At 34.1% G+C, this 23,741-nt stretch overlaps 1 protein-coding gene across 4 annotated transcripts in view; it reads left to right on the plus strand.

Moving 5' to 3' along the window:
• The window catches only part of Myb (proto-oncogene like protein Myb), a 41,371-nt gene that overhangs the window by 12,039 nt on the left and 5,591 nt on the right, over positions 1-23,741 (plus strand). For 2 of the 4 annotated variants that reach the window (XM_013313385.1, XM_013313387.1), the window contains 13 exons: positions 11,529-11,658; positions 11,774-11,923; positions 16,634-16,731; positions 17,122-17,256; positions 17,839-18,004; positions 18,915-19,102; positions 19,397-19,494; positions 20,070-20,218; positions 20,613-20,768; positions 21,245-21,330; positions 21,842-22,025; positions 22,836-23,012; positions 23,479-23,652. In XM_013313385.1, the coding sequence (XP_013168839.1) occupies positions 11,529-11,658; positions 11,774-11,923; positions 16,634-16,731; positions 17,122-17,256; positions 17,839-18,004; positions 18,915-19,102; positions 19,397-19,494; positions 20,070-20,218; positions 20,613-20,768; positions 21,245-21,330; positions 21,842-22,025; positions 22,836-23,012; positions 23,479-23,652 (1,891 nt within the window). Of the gene's footprint in view, positions 1-9,832; positions 9,925-11,528; positions 11,659-11,773; positions 11,924-16,633; positions 16,732-17,121; positions 17,257-17,838; positions 18,005-18,914; positions 19,103-19,396; positions 19,495-20,069; positions 20,219-20,612; positions 20,769-21,244; positions 21,331-21,841; positions 22,026-22,835; positions 23,013-23,478; positions 23,653-23,741 lie in introns of those variants that run through there. The other 2 variants (XM_013313388.1, XM_013313386.1) reach the window with 2 other exon arrangements.

Consider the following 23,741-nt stretch of genomic DNA (forward strand, 5'->3'; position numbering starts at 1 on the left):
TGACTTTAAAATGATCAATACTTTTTAAATGTTAATTTCTGCATTGTTCTTCCTATAAAAGATATAAAAATAATACTATGCCTTTTTACTTGAGGGTTAAAAAGTTTTTTTGCATTTACCTTATCCATCTAATTTAATATCACTGGGTAGGATATTAAAGTCCTCCACTGTATAAATAATTTATCAGAAAATATGAAGCGTAGATATCAATTTGGACCCGTGTGTTTAGAACGATGACCTCATGCAACGTGACTACCCGGTGCCTCACAATGTCCTAATACACATGCGGCGTTATTGTGCCAGTTACAAACAAAATAGCACAATAAACTTTAGTTATACAGCGTCTATTGAACTAAGAAGACAGACTGCTATTGGAGAAGATTGTAGGATACTTATGCTCAAATGAGATCGAACCTGAAATAATTTTAAATATGGAATGAAAAGGAACACTAAAATTATTCAATCGACTTCAAATCTTACTTCTTATTAATGTTATAAATCTCCGGAATGTCTGAACGGATCTAGACGAAATTTGGGATAGATGTAGAATATATTCTTCTATTTATTAAGGTTTGCTTTTTTTAATTCCGCGGACGGAGTTGCAGGCGACAGCTAGTATATCTTTTAATCCTATAGCTATAATAAAACTTAGATTTTGCTTTGGCTTGCCATGTTTGCTGAATGTTTTGAGCTATAAACTGCAATGTGCTAGCACAAAAAAACATTGCCTCCCGCATCGAATCTCACGGCGCCTCACAACGGGGTAATTTTTCTTGCTTCGTTTCGCTTATATTAGTGGCCTTGAGTTTTTTATCCTTGAGTCATGAAGTAAAGAAAAGCTATTCTTAATTTATATTTAAAAGTTGTTTCGCCGATTTAGAATCAAACTAAAAGTATCCAATTCTTATAAACCTACGTTTATCATGAAATGAAATTTGTATTTATTTTAATCGTCACAAGTCAATTAAAATGCAACTAAACGACTTTATTTTCCATCGTACACAGATATAAATGAAACGGTTCATTAAATGCTTTCTCTAAGCACCTTTAGGGGCGCGTGCTTGTAATTATCAGCAGTAAGGGAGGAAATGAAAAAACGCGGGGTTGAAATGTCAGGCCATGTGCGCGGGAGTCATTGTACGCTAAGACATTAATCTTGAGGGCAAATAACCAGGTGAACACCCTTGGACCTTTGTTATATGTACAAAGAATGCCTTTTTACTTCCCTACAATCCGACAAAGACGTTTAGTTTGACCGTAGGTAATGGACTTTAGTAACGATTAAAGTTAAACTGCCTTACTTTTAACAAACGTTCTTAAGTAAAGAGTATTCGCTAAAATTAGCTTGCAATCTACAATATTTAACACTTATTTTAACAACGCCCATACAACAGAGAGGTCGACAGAAATGGCTACTTGACTCAGGTTTAGTACACCTTCGCCACGTAAGACCACGTGCATACTTGATTTGCTTTGCCATCAATGACCTCTACAAATGGACTGGCTACAAGACGTGATATTTTGTGCTAATTTTATTTCCGCCATTTGGCGCTGATTGTATAGTTTTGTAGCGGTGGTGTGGATTCAAAATAATATAGATGAAATTAACGGTCTTGAAACACCACCAGGCACAGTTAAATCGGCATCGAAGAACTCTTATTTCCAAGCAATCGCTTAACCACATTTTGGAAATACAAGGAGGAAGACAGATGGTTTTCTTTGGCTCGTGTTAACATAACACCTTGAGACGTAGCATGAAATATTCGTAAAAGCATGAATATTTCCACGTTATTACGAAGACACGGAGGTCATTAGGATAGGTAAGGTGGGGCAGGATAAAGGGACATCTGCTTCCCCCTTATGATTACGATCGCAATAGAATAAGTAACGTTAGAAACATGTTGTCTCTTTCTTCAAATGGTCAATAAGTTGAAGATATTTAGTACATTGAACTTTTTTGTAATAGACAAAATATGTCTTTCAATCTTTTGAAATTCAGGACAAAATTTGATACTTAAATTCCTCTTGGAGATTAGTTTTGTTAAACATTTTTGTTATAGTTCTGAGCATGTAAATTTAATTTATTTATGCTATTACTTTTTCCGTGATGTGTCTCTTTTTCTAGATATTTAGTGATAGAGCTGTTTTTATTGTGACTTTACGCAGTCAAAGGTCTATTTTTTGGAGAAGGAACTATTCCATAATTATATGTTTTTGAAAGATTGTTTTGGCAATGCATTCTCGTTAATTCGGTGGTTTTTATAATAAAATACAATATTAATATCAAAATACTAGCCAAGGATTTACTTTCATTGAGCGGCCAAAGGATAAAGTCGGAAAGTTTTGTATGCATGCAAGATGTGTCATCCCGGACATATGGTTGGTGTCGACAAAGCGCAAGATAAAAATGTCTTCCCCTCGTTTAGTTAACAAGTCGGAAGTCGCTTCCAGATTTTTTTGTCGTGTATCATTTTTTTAGAGGTCACACCTTTGCGTCTGTTTTTTTTCTCAATACGTCACGGTGTATACAAAGTAGTTTTTTAATTTCCCTTTCTTAACTATTTAGTGTTTTTATAAAGTTTTTAGGGTGTATTTTCAAATAGCTTGACAAGGGCTAAATCTAGTAAGCTATTGTTGAAATTGAATTCATATTTAGAAATGTTTAAGATTTATTCGTTTACAAACATTTTCTACGTACTCTTTGTCTGTATTACTGCAAAAAAGTAATACGGCCAGTATTATAACGAGTTCAAAGAAGGTCTATATAGATTGTTATTAAAACAACATTATCGTAACATAAAAAAGTATCTTCTTGTATTTGTTTTATCAATTAGCAGCCATCTTACAAAATAGTTCTATAAGTCAGGAATAACTAGACTCTGGGTCGCAGATCAATTTGATAGAAAAAAAGTTTTAAGTTCGCCATTTTGTAATATTTTATTTCTATCTCCGAACTCTTTTTGCCATTTTTAGCTATGTGTTTTTACAAAGATTTTACAGCCCTAAGAAGCCCTATCCGACAGACAAAAACAAACAAGCCATAGCATTCCAGCTCTGGCATCTAGAGACACGGGTTTTCTTATCAAACCTGTATCCCACGTGTACTAACTTTATAATTATAAATTGCGGGCCTCGCGTGAGAAAATATCGAATATAATGCCGGCTTACACTACCCTCCTTGCATCTATTGTTACGGTGACCATAGACAAAATTAAACATTCTACTCTAAGGGTTCTAAACCTGTTCTGTTAAGATTAGAAGGGAGAGTGTTCTATTAAAAAAGTTATTAAAGAAAATCTATTATCTAAGTGCAAATATGTACTGTTAAAATTCTATTTTGTTCGTGCAATGATTTAAAAACTAATGTCACAGATTATGGTAACTTCCTTTGACACTAGGCATAGACTAAAAAATAGTAAACCTTTTTATACTCTTTGTTAAAGTAACTCTTCATATAAAGAGCTATTCTAAAACTAATGTATTCAGCAAAGCGATACCATCGCATTACATCATGAATAATCTTTAATGTAGGCCACACACACATAGAAAATTTTGTGTGTCGTATAGCTAAAGTCTAGGGTTGTGTGTCTAAAGTTTTGATAAAGTTTCTTACCTGTTAATCATTTGAAATTGTAAGGAATTTTAATATTGGTTTTTGTCACCTTCTACCAACTTGTATTCTCTATCTTTTATCTCTTTCTTGTAATCGAAATATAATCCAAACGTGACGCTTAATACTCGATTCTAGAGTAAATATCGTGTTCTAAAATATTTTATTTAAAATTTATATATCGGCTTTGAAATGGATTTTTTGATACGGAACGTAGTAATAATAATTTTATAGAAGTGACAACCATAAATTCGTTATCTTTCATTGAATGTCTCGCAAACGTGGAGCACTTGAATAAATAGTTTTATTTTTATCGGGTGACGTAATATTTTGCTCTTAAAATATTTCATGCTACTATTGATTAAACAATACTAAAGACTTTAAATGTGCTTTTAGAATTAATAAAGAGGTTAAGGGGAAGTTAAACTCAGTAAAAATGACATATTAATATAGTTTCAAGGGCAAATATTTGGCTCAATAAAGTACCTATATTATTTTTAAAAACAAATTGAGAGTCTCACTTCATGTACACCGTGGGTGGTCAAGATAATTTTACATCATTATTAGCTAATTAAATTCACAGTTTATCGTCGTATCAACGTAACTCATTATTTTTAATTTATTATAATCGGTGGCCAATAACTTTCCAAGTGATCAAAACTTGTTTTTACTGCAAATTTTTCAAATATAACTTTGAAATCATTGCGAAATTTTTCAATCCTTACCTTTGTAACAATTTCATGCCTATGCAAAAATGATTTCTAATATAAAAAGAATCTTCCCAAGATTTTAAATGCAAAAATTTAGATGGATGTTTGTTACAAACTATCTTATATAGGCTACAAATTAATATTTAAATCTTCGCGGACGGAGTCGCGGGAAACATCTAGTTACCAATACAATTGATATTTTATTTCTAAAAGTGATATTTGAGTAGGTAATCGTCGCTGCTATATAAGTCTAATGTCTAACTTTGGTTTGGATCATTTATGTGTAATGATTAGGTCTAAAGGGTATAACAGGTTTAAAGCAATTAAAACAATTAAAAAGAAAATCACCAATGGTCACAATCCATATTTAACTTTCATCTATAGTTTAAAGAGACGATATCAAGATGAAAATTTAAATTACTAAAGCTTTCGGAAGTCGTTCGAACCCAATACTTTGAGAACGGGTTCCTTGATGCGGTTTGCTATATTTTTTGTTCTCAATTTCTTTTACAGGATGAAAATAATTACTTCCATTTCAGTGGATGTATGAGGTTACGTAAAAAGTGTTCGCTGGTTAAGTTTTCTCATGAAAACGTTCCGGTATCGTGTTGCATTTAAAAAGGAATTCAATTTTAAAATATTCTGTACTTAAAGTTAATTAAGAAGTTTAATTGAGTCTTCAGTTGCTAAGTCGTTACTAAGTGCTTGCTTAAATAACCTTAAAATGACCTTTAATCGCGCAGTATTACTCTTGATTTCTTTATAATACAAGTAAGGCTGTTGATATATAGATAACCGTGGGTTTTCACAGTCAAAAAACTATAAATTATTGTCACTTCATATTCTATTAAAAAAGAAAACTAGATCCTTTGAACAGAACACTTTTTAAAACCTAAAATAATGCGTTTTATGTTCCGTTTAATTTTTATTATAGTTAGAAATCGAACATATTAACCAGTCATAAGACGGACTTAATCCACTGAGCTATGGTACTGTGGTATGTGACTTGGTATCGCATATCAGCCTTTCATAAGAAATTCTACCACAATATCGCGTAGCATAAACATATAAACATATGATTAAAGTCAAGTTATATGCGTTAAGTTGAACTCGTAACTTAATACAAACGCACTGTAAGATCGTATGTCCACGATTGACCAGAAGGTAGAACAAAACTATTTTACTCTCACGGTAGTAATTCTGATAGAGACAGTAATATCAAAAACATAAGATTTTCAAAATCGATTTATGAATAATAGCCAATGGTTAAGGATACGGATTTCCGATTACGAGGCTGGGTGTTCGAATCCCGCCCATTCGACTATTGTCGTAAACCATATCCTAGCACAAGCATAGAGCTTAGTTGGAATGTTAAAGAAAATATTAGTAAATATACAAAAAAATCTACTAATTACTATTTTTATTTTAAAAAGAAATGCAAATTTCGTCTTATATTTTTTGGAAAAAAAAAGATCTTAAATTTTATTTTTAATGCCTTGTAGGCCGGTCACACCATTAGTTATACAAAAAAAATTCAACGTGACATCAATAGCCATAGAGAATTTATTAGATTTTTACAGCAACTTTGTTTCTGTGAGTTTCCTCTTCGGAAAACACAATTATGAAACATTTTGTTATCTCAGTTATTTCAAAGAGAAAGAAAAGAATGACAATATATTTATGTAGAAATGTTTCGTCAATGGAACCTATATCTCAACATTGTGAATGAATTGGAAGTCTATGTGTCTAGACTTGTGGCGCCGTTTTTGTTATGATGATATCATCGGCTGCAATAACATGCTCTGTATATTTTTCTTTAACTAACCGATATATTCTTTAATGTATTTAAACTTATAGCGATCTAGCTGTCGTCCGCGACTCCGTCTGCGCTGAATTAAAAAAAAAGCTTAATTAGTAGCCTATGTGTTTTTGCAGGCTATGTTCTATAAGTATACCAAATTTAAATCGTGATCCATTCAGACGTTTTAGAGATACCTTCAAACAAACATCCATCCATCTAAACATTCGCATTTATAAAATTAGTATGATTATCCTGTCTTATGTTATTTTTCTAGAGTATTCATTTATTACTCGGAATTGGAAGGGTTTAAGAAAAAGTGAATTCCAAGACTAACTAGGATTCTATTTTACAATCGATTCTTAAGTGCAGTCACATGCTTCGTCTCATATTTTTTGTAAAACATGGTTCAGTTTAAGACATGGTAGGCCGGTCACGACATTAATTCTATAAAAACATCCAACTTGTAAGATTCCGATTTGCGGGGTTAATTGTTTAGCAAGGGGAGTGAAATGACAATTTCCTTATAACAAAACACGACACAAGAAGTTAGGGGCGTCTTAAGGAAGTGTCCAGTTAGTCCGGGCATCCTCCGTGCTTCCTGTGGGCCCCACGTATTGACCTTATTGTTGACATGAGACGCTTTCTACTATACACCAAATACATAAACGAAACTATGAATATTAAATCCGATCACATTCAGATTTGAAGGGAAGATAATGAACATTTGCTAAAGCTTCTATCGTATCCGTCAGATGATATGTTTCCGCATGCTTGTCAGGCAGTGGAAACTCAAGTTGACAACTATTTATAGGGCGTTCTAAGTCCGAAAGTATGATTACAGTCTTGATGTGCTTTTCTTTAAAATACTAAAAAATAAGTGACTAGCTGTCGCCCGTTCTCGCTGAACTTTAAAAATACACAATAAGTAGCCCATGTGTTTTTCTACACTATGTTCTACATTTGTGCCAAACGTAAAGATCTGTTAAGCCGTTCTGGAGATGCCTCCATTTGTTTGAATCCATCCATCCATTCATCAAAACTTTCGCATTTATTAATGTATCGTAAAAGTAAGACTTAAAAACCATAAATAAAAACTTTAATTTCTCTATTTATTTGCAAAATTACACAACATTCTGCAACTTTAACAAAATATAATTTTGAATTAAGGAAATACGCAAATCGGGCTTCCTTGTGTTTCAAACGATGCGTAAATTATCAAGTGTTCTTACATCCGTTTTTTAAACAATCTTAACTTGAAATCTGAATAGTAAAAGGGCAGTTTGACGACAGGTGGAAATGGCCCTTCCTCTATCCTTTTATTAATTAGAACGCCAACTGCGTCTATAAATTTATGAACAATTACATGTTCAAAAATGTGTTCAAACTGAATTATACGAAACTGTTGCCACGAGGTGATGTCTATATTAAAAAAAATGTGTATTTGAATATGTTTAATTTGGATAAAGTTAAATGTTGTCAGCTTCAAACCAAGATAGAAAAATTCTTCACTATTAGTATAGATGCATGTGAATATATAGTATCACGTCCTACTTATGTAAATGCGAATGTTTAGATGGATGAATGGATGGATATTTGTTTGAGGGTATTTCCAGAACGTCTGAACGGATCTCGATGAAATTTGCCAGAAGATAGTCTTGAAGAACACATAGGCTAATTATGTTTTTTTTTATTTCGCGCGGAGTCGAGGCGACATCCGAGTGTTTGTTTGCATTGAATAGGCTTCGAAACTAATGAACCGGTTGAATAATTATTTCACTGTTGGGAAGCTACACGATCCCCAGGTGCTATAGGCTATATTTATTACTAGATTTTTATACAATTTAAAAAAATATTTTATAATCTAAAAATCTGCATGATATCAAATATATTACGTAAGTGCTATGTGAAATCTCTCTTATCATTAGTTTAATATCGATATCTGACATTGCCCTTTAACATTTCACAAAACTCTTATCTGCGCAGGAAATTGTACAGTGCAAGATACATGAAATAACATATTAAAAACACACTCACAGACGTTAAGTGCTAATTTAAGGTAACGACAGTTGGTAATGTCTTGGCTTAAATGAGGAATATCAGAATTCTCTCTAAATAATATTATAGTAAAGTTCTGCGTTTGAACTAATATTTTAGTCAAATATTAAAGTCACAGTTATAGGCTAGTAGCTGTCACCCTAAAAAAACTTAACTAGACGCCTGTGTTCTTTTAATTTGCCTTGTGTTTGTCAAATGTCAGCGCGATTCGTTTCGCCGTTCTGGAGATACCTAATAACAAACGTCCATCCATCTAAACATTCGCATTTATAATATTAGTAAAACTGTTTACGGTGAAGGTAGACAAAACCGAAGGGGAACAAACTGTTAGATTACAGCTGACAAACATTAAAATATCTAATGATCGCAATTTCCTGACGTGAACCATATGTAACCTCTCTTGTTGGTATGCAAAAACGAATGCTCTCTAGGGTCTGAAAATATTTCGTGGTCCGCTATTTGGCCCTTGTATGTATTTTTTGTTTGCCATTCAAAGTACCGTTCCGATGATATAAACAGAGATCCAAAACATTTTCGTACTTTGTCATTCACTAATAAATAAAATTTTAAATTGTTTAATTGATGTACTTTTCATTTTACACATGAGTAAACTAAATAAATATTTATCTATCTGCTTGTTTTAAAATAATATTAGCTTAGTTATCTAAATGAAATTAGCCTAAATAAATATTGTCTCTTTAAATAAGCGTTTTAAAGCAATGATTTCATAAATTTTAATTGCAAAAAAAATCTTCAAACTTATGTTTTTTATTTTGGAAAATTTGCGATGTCTACTAAATATTTGTTAGTATTTCGTACGAAGTGTCTTATGTGATGTTAAATAGCTCTTCATTATTTTATCAAGTGATCCAATAAAAAAATAATTTTAATATTTAATTGGTATTTTCAAATAATTAGATCATGATAATGTATAGTTACTCTGTCACACACTTTCGTCTAAATCAAAAAGTAACTTGAACGTAAAAAGTATGAAATCAATTTTCTTTGTTCCTTTCCCATGTTATTTACACCTGCCTACCTAAGCTTGCGTCACATTCCCACTGGAGGGTAGACTTTTGTCTCTTTTACCCCTTAGTCTTTTTTGTTGTTTGTCCTTTTCTACAGTATAACTATAGTCCCTTAAAGTTTTTGTATTCTTCACCCTTATGCGCCATGTGTGTGCATTTCGTGTAGGTGTGTGTTCTAGTGATGCAGGATGTGCAAATAATATCGATATTTGTATCGATGTTGTTGTTGCACTAAATTTTCACTAATTTCGATTATTGACTTCAACCTATTCGAGATACCTATGTACTTATTAAATCATTGGTAAATAAGTTAATTTGTAAATAAAATAAAACATTTTACATGTGGCTTACTTTTATTGCAAAGATATTTTTTGGGAAATAATTTAAAGCTTACTGTCGTTTTTTCATCAGTTTATAATAATAAAATATCGATGTGTACTTCAAATATCGATATGAATATCGATATTCCAAACTACCACCCTTTTTTTATAAGTGTGGGTAGTGAGATCAAATTTTTCTGTCAGTGTGTTTTGAACCCTTACAATGTTCGAGTCCCTTACGTAGACATGTTGTAACTTGAAAACTTTTGGCGCGAAATCATGAAGTGTTAGTGCAATTGTTTTGTTTTAAATATAATGTTGTTATTTGTTTTGTTATTGTGAATATGGCTTGTTGTTGTTGGAGTTTCTTGTTAGTTTAAACTGACGTGATGTTATATGTGTAAGTAATCTTATGATATAATAATGGAATTAAAAAAAACCTAATTAGTAGTCTGTGTTTTCCCAGATGTTCTACATCTATGCCAAATTTCATTGAGATCCATGCAGTCCTTCAAGAGATACCTTCTAACATACATCTATCTACATAAATTCGCATTAATGACATTAGTAAAATTCAATTATATCTTGACGAGATAATAATGAATATAGATGTATCTTAAGACGTTCGAAATTACCAATGAATGAGTTTGCGAACTGGTTTCAAATCAGCTGATACGTCCGCCTGTTTGCATGAATTACCTTTAAAACATTCTTATTTCTATTCTTACCTCACCGTCTCTCCGGCGATCGGATTATTATTGGTTCTCAAAACCGGTACCGGCTACAGTATTAAACCGGTTCCACGTATAATCGTACCATTTTGAACACTAAACTCACATGTATAAAGTATGAATTTCATTATGTTTGTCATCTTAAGGGATAGCTTAAAACGTCATAGTTCTTGGAAGTCTTGAATACGTCTACAAATTGAAGAATGATTGGCGCCATTTTTTTTTTGCTTTCGTTCTTACAAATTGTTGATTGGTATTGTTGGCTTTAACCTTCGAAGAATGCTGACTTTGGTCCTTTAACCCTAAGTGTACACTGGGCGCTTTCAAGCTCGCGTAAAACGCAAGCATTTCAAAAAGCTCGCGTTTGAAGGCACCAGGTATTTAGGGTAAAAAGTATTGAAAAGGGCTTGTAATTTTGTAGAATAAAATATAAGGTTAGTATATTCTATAAAAAAAAACATTCACGATTAATTGCTTTGGTCCCCTTTTTAAATTCGGTAAAGTTGTCTTGTTGATTTAATATTTGTTTTTCTAATAATAATATACTAATTTATAATGCGTCTATTAATTATTAACTTTTTATTTTTAATATGGAATTTATTAACATAAAACATTTTCGTTGGTGGTCCATGGTTGCATTTTAGTAACAAGATAAAGTCATTAACATGGCCAGATTTTTGATAAGGACAGGTCTCTCTTGTTTTTATCTGTACAACTTTAAATGTTATGCATTTATTTGTTAATTAACATACAGACAACATTCTTGTCTTTATTCCATTTATGTAAAAAAATCAAAATTGTTATTCATTGGAAGGAAAATAACAGATTAATAGACGCTTATCCTAAGGTATAATGCATTCCAAACTTTATGACATTGCGCATCAGAAGCCAGTCAGTAAAGATATGGGGTGAACTGAAACACCTTTCATACGCTTTAATCCACCAGCTAGCAGTAGACTAGGTAGGCCCGCTGCGAGCGAGCGAGCGGCCACCTGAAATCGCTGAAATAGCGAAGTGACCGTTGCCCGTGGACATACACAATTGCACATGCGTTGCCTACCTTTAATCGACGGAGGAGAGGATGCACAGAAAGAAAACATTTCCATGCATCCTCTCATCCGGAAATTCCACTTCCACTTCCCATCCTTTCCTTTTAAGAAAAAGGGAAGGAAAAGAGGACTAAATTAGGCCTCTAAAATCTTTTAAGAAGAATGTATGGAGTCATTCAACATGTTGGTAATATAGATATATAATGTATTTTTGTTGTTTACAGACGTAGCGGCTATGAGTCAGACACGAGCGAGTACTCTGAGGACTCGACGGCGTACGACGATGCGCCGGCTACAACCAAAGGCACTGGGCAGAGGAAGAATATCAACAGAGGTCGATGGACCAAGGAGGAGGTGACTAATTATTTTATATACCTCCTTTGTCTCTACAACTAAAATATCTTATAGTTTATAGTATAGTGGTTCGTTTCGAAATATTTATTCTAAAAAATGAATGTCTTATTTCCAGGATAAAAGGCTCAAAACATATGTAAAGATGTACAGTGAGAATTGGGAGCTCATTGCTGCCCAGTTCCCTGACCGCTCCGACGTGCAATGCCAGCAGAGGTGGACGAAAGTCGTCAATCCAGAACTAGTCAAGGGGCCATGGACCAAGGAGGTATAATTATTTGACCTTTATAAGTTGTTACATGCACCAAATTTAAAATCATTGTTGTCATACATATATCAACTGGACAGGCTATATGCGTGTTATTTTGTGCCTATTTGATTTCTCATGATATTTTCGTTGATTGTAGCGGTTGCCATGGTGTTGAATACTGAACACCTAATAATACAGATAGAATTAGCTAACTATAACTTCAACTGCCGTTTTAAAAATAAGCAAAACCTGTCATACCCAAGCTGAGATTTGTATAGCAAGTAGAATAGATCCTACAGATTAAAGTTACAAAAGAGAAAGTTACTTTAAAATTCTACAGGTTTGTACGGGATGCATTTCAACAGCATCTATGGTTCATATAGCTAAGAAACAGGTTCTTACGATGTTTGATTTGAATCCCGGTTCTGAGAATTATTATATCGATGTTCGAACATCATTAGTGATATAAATAGAAAGTTACTGAGTAAGAATTTAAAGTGATAGGATATTTTATTGGAAATGTTAATACTATATTATTCAAAGTAATTTTTAATTAATTTAAAAAAGTCTACTTTAACACTACTACCTGTTACCCGTGACTCCGTCTGCACGAAATAAAAAAAAACTATTTAGTATCCTATGTGTTCTTCAAGGTTATGTTCTACATCTATGCCAAATTTCAGCGAGATCCATGCAGCCGTTCTGGAGATATTTTCAAATAAACATCCATCCATATAAATATTCGCATTTATAATATTAGTAAGATAAAACGAATCAAATGATTCCAAAATGCCTTAATATTCGTTTAAACGATCACTTAATAATTTGAATACCCTACTTTTGTACTCGTATTGCGTAAATACACAGTTCAAAACAGTAATCTAGGAATTGTACGTTTAAACTTAAAACCATTGTCGTACTCCATGTTCTGCTCTGTGTCACTGTTCAGTCCTCGTGTGAAACTAATATTTCGTAATTCAGTCTTGTAGAGTTACGTAATGTTCACACGCTTATGATCTCGCCGCTAAATGATAACGGTGCATTACCTTAGCGTACAAACAGAATAGGGCGTTGACATCCGAATTGTGTTTGCATTTTCACTAGGGATCTTCCCGTAGTTAGAAGGAGGACTTTAACTGTGGCACGCGGGATTTAGTGTCAAAAGTAAAACAAATTACAAAAATTTTTGGATTTTTTAAAATCCAAATAAAAAATGTATAATAATATATTATATATTTATTACATAGTTTTAAAAATATATAATAAAATCTTAGGCACAAACTACGCAAGTAAGATAGACTAACTACTAAGATAGATAAACTTAGAAACATTTAAATGGGCAGATAAACAGTCATGCTTAGTTATAAATTAGGCAGCAAGTGACCTCCTTAAAGAAGATCTATATTGAGAAATCTAATGGACTAAGTGCGGTAGTCTCTTGTTTTTTCTGGCTTAAATATTCGTGTCAACGATTTAACCAAATCATCCGTTCATAAGTAAATGACTCAAGTCTATAAAATGAACTAGCTCTTAGTCTTATCAAGCGAATAAAGCTAATAATAGCACGTTGGAATCAACATACCAGCGAATTAGCAATTTATGTCAAACATGTGAAATTCCATTTACGAACCTGTAAGAAATATTTTCGTCTCAGGTTTTGCAGGGAGTAAGAGAGAGACTTGCGTAAAACATTACTATCAGTTGGGTAAAACCAGACTAATTAATAGATATTGTTATCCCTTACATTCTCTTTGACAAAACAGAAACGGCGATATGTTACAGTCATCTTATAAAAAATGCATAGTTCGTTGACGATTATTAAGGCCCTTTATACACAAGGTAACGTAAATCGTCGAAACTAATATTGTGTGTTTTCATCGCGAGAATCACGTTGCGTGAGTTTCGTACACAACGTTGATTCGTCAACACGAGTCGTCTATCAGTCCAGGCATAGCGACTACACGTCAATAGTACAGATTTGCTCCTCCAATTTGAAAATTGCAGCGACTTTTCTTATTACGATCTTGACAAACAGGCGAGCGATTGTCTTTGACGGTAACACGCTGTCGCTGTGTACGAACCTACAATATTTCGGGCTATAATCACCTGGTTTCAAAGAGTTACGTTTTCTTCGCCAAAGGGCGTTAGGTACAAAATTAGCAATTCACATCCGTCTATCCGATGAGTCAGAGGTTATTAACACTAGTGCATACGTAATGCACGCCCATTCATTATGCACACTAGCCGTGGGTTTCTGAGACCAAAATCAATTTATAAGACATATCGTTAGCCCTGTCATCTTTGACGAAACAGAAATTATATTTTTAACAAAGATTTGATCTCGGAAACCTACTGTGAGTGGACTTACTCGTTGTATCTTAGCTTATTATTATTGTTAGTTTTTCCTTTAAACCTTCGTTTCCTATTTCTATCTACAGTATGCTAATATGAGCTAAAATACTAAATTCATCTCATCCCATTCATGCGTTTTATTTTTAAAAACAACACACGACACATCCTAACAAATAACTATAAGTCTTCTCAGATTTTATGAATGAATCCATTGTTGGTCGTTACGTGTTGGAAATGTAAAGTTAACATCGTGTTAGGGTTAGCAACCTTTTTTAGAATATGAACTTGTTGAAATTTTAAAGAAACGTGCAATTGTTCAATTGTTAAAATTATCGATAAATAATTTATTATAAAATGTTTAGTAAAAACAAAAAGATATTTTATATACAATTTTGAAATTCATTGTTTTTAAAAACTTTGAAATCTAGATCTAATCTAGATCTAAAAATATTAGCAGATTTTTTCGTAAATTTACTAATATTTCTTTACCAATCCAACTAAGCTCTAGGCTTGTGCTAGGATATGTTTACGATAATAGTCGAATGGCGGGATTCGAGAACCCCCGACCTCCTGATTGGGAATCCGTACCCTTAACCATTAGGCTATTGATGCTTCTTGTCATCCCAGTTTAAAAAACTTGAGATATTTTAAATACATGTTTCGGTAGTGGTAACGCACGGTTAGACAACATTGCCAGCCCTTATCCTTACAACTATTTATATCAGAGCATTGTGTCAGCCTTGGATGGATACTCTGTCGTCCTTGAATCCAGATGACGTCACAACAGCTGATTAAATCGCGTTTATTTATTACGCTATTTGCATAATCTTTGAATATATCGCCTGCCATTATTCTCCTTGTAGCTTAAGAAAATATACTAGTATCTTTATAAAATTCAAATCTGTTCACGTTGGTTATGGAATTTGACTAGGTTAGTAGGAAACGTAGTGCAAATTTGCAGAGGCATTTGAATGTAAAAATCTTTATATGTAAGACAATTCCATCTAAAAAGATGTCATAAAAACGAATAGTTCCATCCGTAAAAAAGCAGAACATCTACTCATCTTTAAGCTGGGAACGTTTCAAAGGATTTATTGGTTTTCCTTTCTGTAAAAATGTGTCATTTATTCGCACTGTAGAATAAATAACACTACAATACGTGTCATAAAATAGCAATAAAGATTTACGATCCGTTTGAATTATCAATGGTTAACACAAATGTAGCATATGCTAATTTATTTTATAACCGTAAGTATCAACAATATCGTCGTCCCTTTCATTTACTTTGAAAATTATAGAGATAACAATATGATTTCATGTAGATGTTTCGGCAGTGGTTTCAGTGTAACCACGTGTAAAACCTACGCGTTCTCACGTCCGTGACCGTGGAATGCAGTTTGATTTTGGTGACATCATTCTACGGATATTGGGTTTTTTGTCTCTACATTTGTATATATCTGTTTGTCTATTATGTTTAGAAAAATATTTTTAAATTTTGACAAAGAAAACTGCAAAAAAACATCTTATAATTATGCACGTAATGAGAAATGGATACCATTATTTAGGTTCAATTCCTTCTTAAATTAGAATAATGTAAACACGCTGACGCAACTTTGAGAGAAAGTAAAGATTTGATTAATAAATCACCAGAATATTTAGTTTAAATACGTATTTATCACATACTAGCTGACGCTCGCGACTCCGTCCGCGCGGTGTTAAAAAAAACTTCATTGGTAACCTATATGTTCTTCCAGACCGCGTTCTACATCGAGCTAGATCCGTTCAGCCGTTCTGGAGATACCTTCAAACAAACATCCATCTATACAAACATTCGCATTTATAATATTAGTAAGATAAAAAGTAAAATTAGTGAGATTGTAGTACAATCTTACTATTATTATAATTTATTATTATTATAAATGCGAAAATTTGTATAGAAGGATGTTTGTTTGAAGGTATTACCCGAACGGCTTATTTCTAAAACATAGTGTGGAGGAACACATAAGCTACTCGATAAGTTTTTTTATATTTCGCGGACGGAGTCGCGGTCTACAGCTATCAAATAATAATAAGTCTTATACATTAAATGTTGGACATTTCATAGTCAGCTGATCGTGGATTTTTTTCCACCCACACAAACTTGCTCACCTTGCGATGTAACGTATTTTCGCACGCCTCAATCGGCGATTCTTTTATTTAATTTTTTATTGTATTCAATCGATATTAAATCGATTATGAAGTTGCGGATGAATGATGCTTGGAAAATTTTAATAGACACTTTGAAGAAAAAAAATCAACGATTAGAAGATTCAATCAACAAAACTTACAATTTGTATCCTGGATTCCGAATTATCTTTATGTTTATTTTATTTACAGGAAGACGAAAAAGTCATGGAACTCGTCGCCAAATACGGACCGAAGAAATGGACGCTTATAGCACGGCATTTAAAAGGAAGGATAGGAAAACAATGCAGGTTAGTTGAACATTTTTCTTTGATCTTAAGCTCACGTACCTACTGAAGGGCTTGGAGTCTTATGTTTTGATTAGGCCATAGTCAACGCTGGTCAAGTGCTGGTTCACGCATATCTTGGAATATCTTCACAGGATATATGCAGCATCACGTTGTTTTCCTTCGCCGTAAGAACGTCAAATAAATGTACATATGTAAATCGAAAATCGATAAACACATTGGCACATGGACGGGATTCGAACCCAGGACTTGCATTTAACAAGTCAAGTGCTTAACCCCTGAGCCACAAAGCTCAGCCAGCTTATATATTAGTAATCATTGTTATAATTTTAAGGTTTTTAATATTAATTTGTAGTTGTACGATGAATAAAACGTTACCTTTTTAATTTCCAGAGAACGCTGGCACAATCACCTAAACCCATCAATAAAGAAAACTGCATGGACAGATCATGAAGACAGAGTTATATATCAAGCGCACAAACAACTCGGCAATCAGTGGGCTAAGATCGCTAAGTTACTGCCGGGCAGGTGAGAACTATGATTTTAGTTGCATTCTGAGGGTTTCTGAAACCCAAATACTCGTTTAAAATTGGATGACGATGTTTATACAGAAGTGTTGGTCTTAGAAACCAACGGTAAGAGTGCTAATGTATTTCTTAAATAGTACCACTGGGGTAAACAGAAGTCCTGGTGGGGGTATACGATGGGGGGTTATCTCCCCGTTGACGGTTTACAAGATGAATATATGTAGGAGGAGGTTCACAGATTCTAATAAGATTTTGAATGGTTTCCACGAGGAAACTTTAAAAACCTTAAAAAATAATTGCAATAAAACATATTAATATTATAAACTTAATACTTAACTTAAATACAATCAAGCTTGGATAGGCAAGAGTTAAAGGGATTACTTAATTTTTCTCTAGTAGAGTTTTCTCTTTGACCAGAGTTTCTTACCTATGAAGGCAATCCGTCCGGACCAGGTAATGACTTGCTTACTCTGTTTTGATTGTATTATATAAAAATCTTCCCAGTTCTTTGTGTCTCTAAGAGCTAGCTCTCTATTACATGTTCTAGTTTACAATGTAAATGTTTGCTTATATTTGTTTCCAGGACAGACAACGCGATAAAGAACCACTGGAATTCAACAATGAGAAGGAAGTATGAGCCGGACATATTGGACAGCTTCGAGAACATTCGGCGTAAGCAAGCGCGGGTAAAGAGCCGCGCCAGTGACACTAGCGCTGACACCTCCTCTGTACAAATTGTATATAACGATGTTAGTTTTTCTATAGCTTTTTTTATCAGCTGATATGAATTTTAACATTTCTATCTAAACTTCAAACTCCATACCACTAAGAATTACTTATTCAGTTGCCTATGTGTTCTTCCAGACTGTTCTACATCTATGCCAAATTTCAGTGAGATCCATGCAACTCTTTTGACATCCATCAATCCATACATCCATACATCCGAACCTTTGAATTTATATTATAAGAAGATTCTAATATGCAGCTTCCCAAGTGTAAAAGTATTTTTCGATCGGTTCCGTTTCGGAGTCCATTCTATGCAACAAACAAACAAGGAAATTTTTCAATTAAATCTTACATCATAATGATTACTGAATGATGAATGAATATTTGTTAGAAAGTATCTCCAGAATGGCTGCATGGATTTTGATGAAATTTGACACAGATGTAGAACATAATCTGGAAGAACCCATAGTTTACTTATAAAGTTTCTCTAATTCTGCACGGATGTAGTCACAGGCAACAGCTAGTATTAATATATATTTTTTTCTATTAATATTAACAATTATAATTCATATCAGATCTAACATTATCTCTATGTTTATTTTAATTTGTTTAAACAATTTCACTAATCTTTGTCAAAAATGCCGGGAATATGACAAAATTGGGGTACTGTGGGTTCACTTGTACACTCCAAACATGTAGTTATATTTATCACTTTTACTGTATATATCTTGCTATTGGCAAGCTATGTTACATTACATAAGCTGCATGGATCTTGTTGAAATTTGGCGTAGATGTAACACATCTGGAAGAACACAAAGGCTACTTAATACACCACTTAATTCAAATCCTTATTATCTCAAAAAAACCTAAATCTATTAGAACACTGATACATATTATACAAAAAATGTTTAATATTATTTTTATAAATTTCAGAGTTGGACGGACCCATTCAATGAATCAATACAAAGTAATACATCATCGAGTGCTCCGTCTAAGCAGGTGCAGCATTTCAGACAACTGCTGAAGGAGCAGCTCAGCAGTTTGCAGAAGACGCACAAGTCTCCTGACAGGGGGAACCTGGTGGCTGTTGATACTGTAGAGATTGTTGAGTCACCTTTCAAGTTAGTATATTAAAGTATTCTTCCAGACTATGTTCTACATCTATGTCAAATTTCAGCGAGTTTTCTTGAGTTGTTCCGGAGATAACTTCAAACAAACATCCATCCATCTAAACATTCATATTGATGATATTAGTAAGATGACTAACCTTGGGTGTCCAAGTATATGATTCCCGTTTAAAACATATTGATATCTTTGTTATGTAAAAGATGAAAGATAAGGATGATGATATAGAGATTCTGGTGTCAGCAACTAAGATTTATAAAGATATTTTAAATATTTTATTTTTATTTCAGATATGTAAATATCGGTTCACTACCAGACTCACCGATCAAGAACTATCTATCACAAACCACGACTACAGATAATCAAACTATGAATAATGCAAGTTCAAGTAAGTAATCTTATCATCAGCTGTACATCCACACTGAGGTACTCGGATACCCTAAGTCACTGACTAAGTCAACGCTGGCCCAGTGCGGGGTGATTGCACACATATCTTTGACTTTGACACATATGTGCAGCATCACGATGTTTTACTTCTCAGTCAGAATATTAGCAAAAAGATTTTTGTAAAGTGGAACAAAATTCAAATTATTTTTCTTTCCTATAGATTTATAAAAGAGTTGTAAAAAAAGCTCTTTTATGGCAAATTAACGGATGTGAAGGTTAAGATAAGCGGACAATCTAGCTTATAGAAGGTTTTTACTTATCCAAGTTACACTGTACTACATAAATATAAACACTAAGACTAAGTTTAGTCTTTTTTCTCTTCCTATCCATTTCTTCTAAGGAAATTGCAAGAGGTATTAGCTAGGACGGAAAATGAGACACATTGGAAGACGAAATAAACTCTTTCTGTATGTCCCCTCCTCCGTCTATTAAAATTGCAGATTATGGAATCCCGGTGTTCGCTTATTTGTCACTTATTAGTATAAAAAAAGTAATATAAATATAATAAATTTCCAGCAAGCTACGCGCTGCAGACGGAGACGAACAAGGAGATAGTGGTACCATCAGTGTACATATCTCCCAAGAAGAGCATGGAGTCGATCAGTCCGCCGCCCATACTGCGCCGAGCCAAGGGGAAGAAACCTCTGCCCGCGCACACCTCCAATGTTAGTCCACGTATTGTATCCCTTATCTAGATTTTTTTTTTGTTCAAAATAATAGTATTTCTTCTTACTAATATTATAAATGTGAATGTTTGGAAGTGGATGTATGTTTGTTAAAAGGTACCTCCGGAACGGCTGCATGAATCTTGATGAAATTGAATAGGCTATTAATAAGATAAATAATCAATATCCGCCCGGAGGGAGTCGCGGGCGACAACTATACGGACATATTTTTTAATGTATTCTAGTTTTAATTAGACAATAAAACAATAATTATAAAAAGATGGTTCGAGAAATTTTATTTTATGTTTTCCCATACTAAGCTAATTTACATTCTAGATCGTAGAAAGCTAGATATAGCCGAATTAAATTCACATATTCGTTCATATAATTCCAGACGTGGTCAGAAGCGATCGCCAAAGCACTAGAGCCGAAGGATTCAGGCGCGACTCCGATCAAAGCGCTGCCATTCAGCCCCTCGCAGTTCCTCAACTCTCCAGCTGCAGTCTCCTTCTCACACTTCGATTCTACACCACTGAGGACATATGGAAAGGTAATAATTAACTTGTTAACTTTATAAACAAATGTCATAGAAGCTAACACAACGCCCATAACCTAGAGGAGTAGACAGAGACCATGGATGTCCTGTTGCCGTGGCCAAATGAACCTTGGCAATCCAGTTTTCACCTTTGGACGGAATGTAACGGATGGCCGCGTTGCCTTTTTCTCCCGGAAATTTACACATATCTTTGATTTTAATATCATACTAATATTATAAATGCTAATTTTTAGATGTCTGTATGTATGGATGTCTGTTTGAAGGTATCTTCGGAACAGCTCAACAGATCTTGATGAAATTTAAGACAGATGTAGAACATAGTCTGGAAGAACACACAGGCTACTCATTTAGTTTTTTTTTTGCCCGCGCGGACGGAGTCATGGGTGACAGCTATTATAAAAAAAATACTGTGACAATTAATTTTTTAAAGTCTTCTTTATAATTGAAACCATATATTTTTTAATTTCCAGGAATGGAGCGCAAGTCCTTTACTACAAACGCCGACGCCGGCCAACATCACTCCTGGCGGCAGTCAGCTCAGGAATATGACACCCAAGTAAGTTATATCACCAACATAGGGTTTCTGAGACTTAAATCCCCGTTTCAAACATATTGTTGCATCTATTTTGTCAAAGATAATGTTTGAGAATTCGGTCTCAGAAATCAACGGTAATAGTCATAATAAAATGTGTAATTGTATCGACTAAACTCATATTATTGTTGAAAAATTTAAGGGGCTGCAACCTATAGACTGCAATAATATATACTAGCGATTGCCCGTAACTTCGTCAGCGTAGAATTAAAAAAATGCCTATAATATGCCCGCGTGCACCGGCTACTTTCCTGCCAAAATCCCGTCATGATCGGTACAGCCGTTCCAGAGATTAGCTAGAACAAACGCGGCCTTGCGAACAGACATACAGATAGACAGACAGACGAAAATGTTAAAAATTTGCTTTACGTTATTAGCAACGCAAGCACATCATGTGTACGAAATATAATTTTTCTCCAATATTAAAATACATAGGCACTCAAATATTTATCTTTTTTTTTCTCATATTTTCCAGAACCCCGACTCCCTTCAAGTTGGCGATGGCTGAGCTGGGCAAGAAGTCAGGTCTGAAGTACGAGCCGTCCAGCCCCGGGCTGCTGGTGGAGGACATCACCGAGATGATACAGCGCGAGGAGAATTCCGACACCACCCTGCATCTCAATGACTCCATGTTGTCTGCAACCACTGAAGAAGCACAGGTCAGTAATCTTACTAATATTACAAATAAATTATGAAAGTTTAGGGATGCTAGATTTGTTTTTTAATAAGAAAATGAAGTTCACAGGTAAAAAGTTGTGTACTTTAAGGAACTCTTTTAAAGTACAAAAAATTAAATTTGTTTATTTTGCTGGTTAAATCTATAAATCTTTATATATATAATTCTTCTATGAGTGTGTATGTCACTGAACTTCTCTCAAACGACTGGACCGATTTTGATGAAATTTTTTGTGTGTGTTCAAGGGGATCTGAGAATGGTTTAGATTCACAATTTTGTCCGCTGGACAATGTTTTTTAATTTATTTTTAATTTATTAGTAGTTGTTGATTTTGGAATGTTTTACATTGGATCCGACAGACGGTGCTACCATCGCAGTGTCAAATTTTAAATAATATTAGAATTAAAGAATTAAAGTGTACACAGGACAACGTCTGTCGGGTTCGCTAGTATACTATAAAACTACTCAATCGACTTTGAATTCTTTAATCATTAAGCGATATTTAATTACGAGTAAAATTTCGTATCGAAATTAAGCAGAACTGGCATAAATATGTTAGATATTATAAATGCGAATGTTTGAATGTATGGATGGATGGATGCAAGTTACTAGGTATCTCCGGAATGACTGCATGGATCTGTGTAAAATTTGGCATAGTCTGGAAGAAGACATAGGTTTTTCATCAGCTCATTAGTTCACTTTCTCATAATATAACAAAATAACTTTAAAATAAGGATAGTTGTCGTTCTGTTTATTTAATTTAGAGGAAATATTAAAAGCATTTGTAACACAGCAGGTGAACGACTCGGGTATCGGTAGCGGTGGCGGCAGTCGCGGCAAGGAGAACATGCCGTCGCGCGGACGTGCCCGCAAGGCGCTCGCCGCAGCGTGGGGCGCGCTCACCAGCACGCCGCACTCCGCCGCGCCGCTCCCCACCGTGCCCGACCTCTCCTACATCGTTGAGACACCGGTCAGTATCACCTTACACACTCACCTCCATAAATAAACCGGCTATAAGTCCTACTATTCTGTGCCTATTTGATATTCGCACCATTTCAGCGCTAAAGATACCGGTTTATAGAAGTGTGTTAGTTACAATAGTCTTCCGAAACTGCTTAATTTTTTAGCTGACTTCAAAAAAAGGACGTTATCAATTCGTCTGTATTATATACCAAGCGAATGCCTATCACATACAAAAAGTATACAGCTATTTTACTAATATTATAAATGCCAATGTTTGGATGTATGGATGTTTGTCAGAAAATATCTCCAGAACCGCTGCATGAATCTCACTGAAATTTGTCATAAATATAATATGGAAGAACACATAGAATACATACAAAGTTTTTTTTTAAATGGCACAGACAGAGTCGCAGGCAACAGTAATATTAAATTAAACATATATTTAATCAATGTGTTGTAACAATTTGTTCCAGAGTAAAACGTTAGCGGGAGATAGTTCCGTTCTGTTCTCGCCGCCATCAATAGTAAAGAATTCTTTACAAGAAGAATCGACAAGTCTGCACAGTTTGATGAGCACTGAGAACACACCGGAAAATATTAAATACGAAGATATGGACATTGAATCTGTCATCACAGAAAAAACTAAGGTACAACACAGGTCCATCCCTAACACCTACTACCCGTACACAAATAACCCTAATCCTCAAGTATTTAGGAATATCACTAATCTAGAATC

The sequence above is a fragment of the Papilio xuthus genome, unplaced genomic scaffold (assembly GCF_000836235.2).
Source record: "Papilio xuthus unplaced genomic scaffold, Pxut_1.1 DF827570.1, whole genome shotgun sequence".
NCBI classification, from domain to species: Eukaryota; Metazoa; Arthropoda; class Insecta; order Lepidoptera; family Papilionidae; genus Papilio; species Papilio xuthus.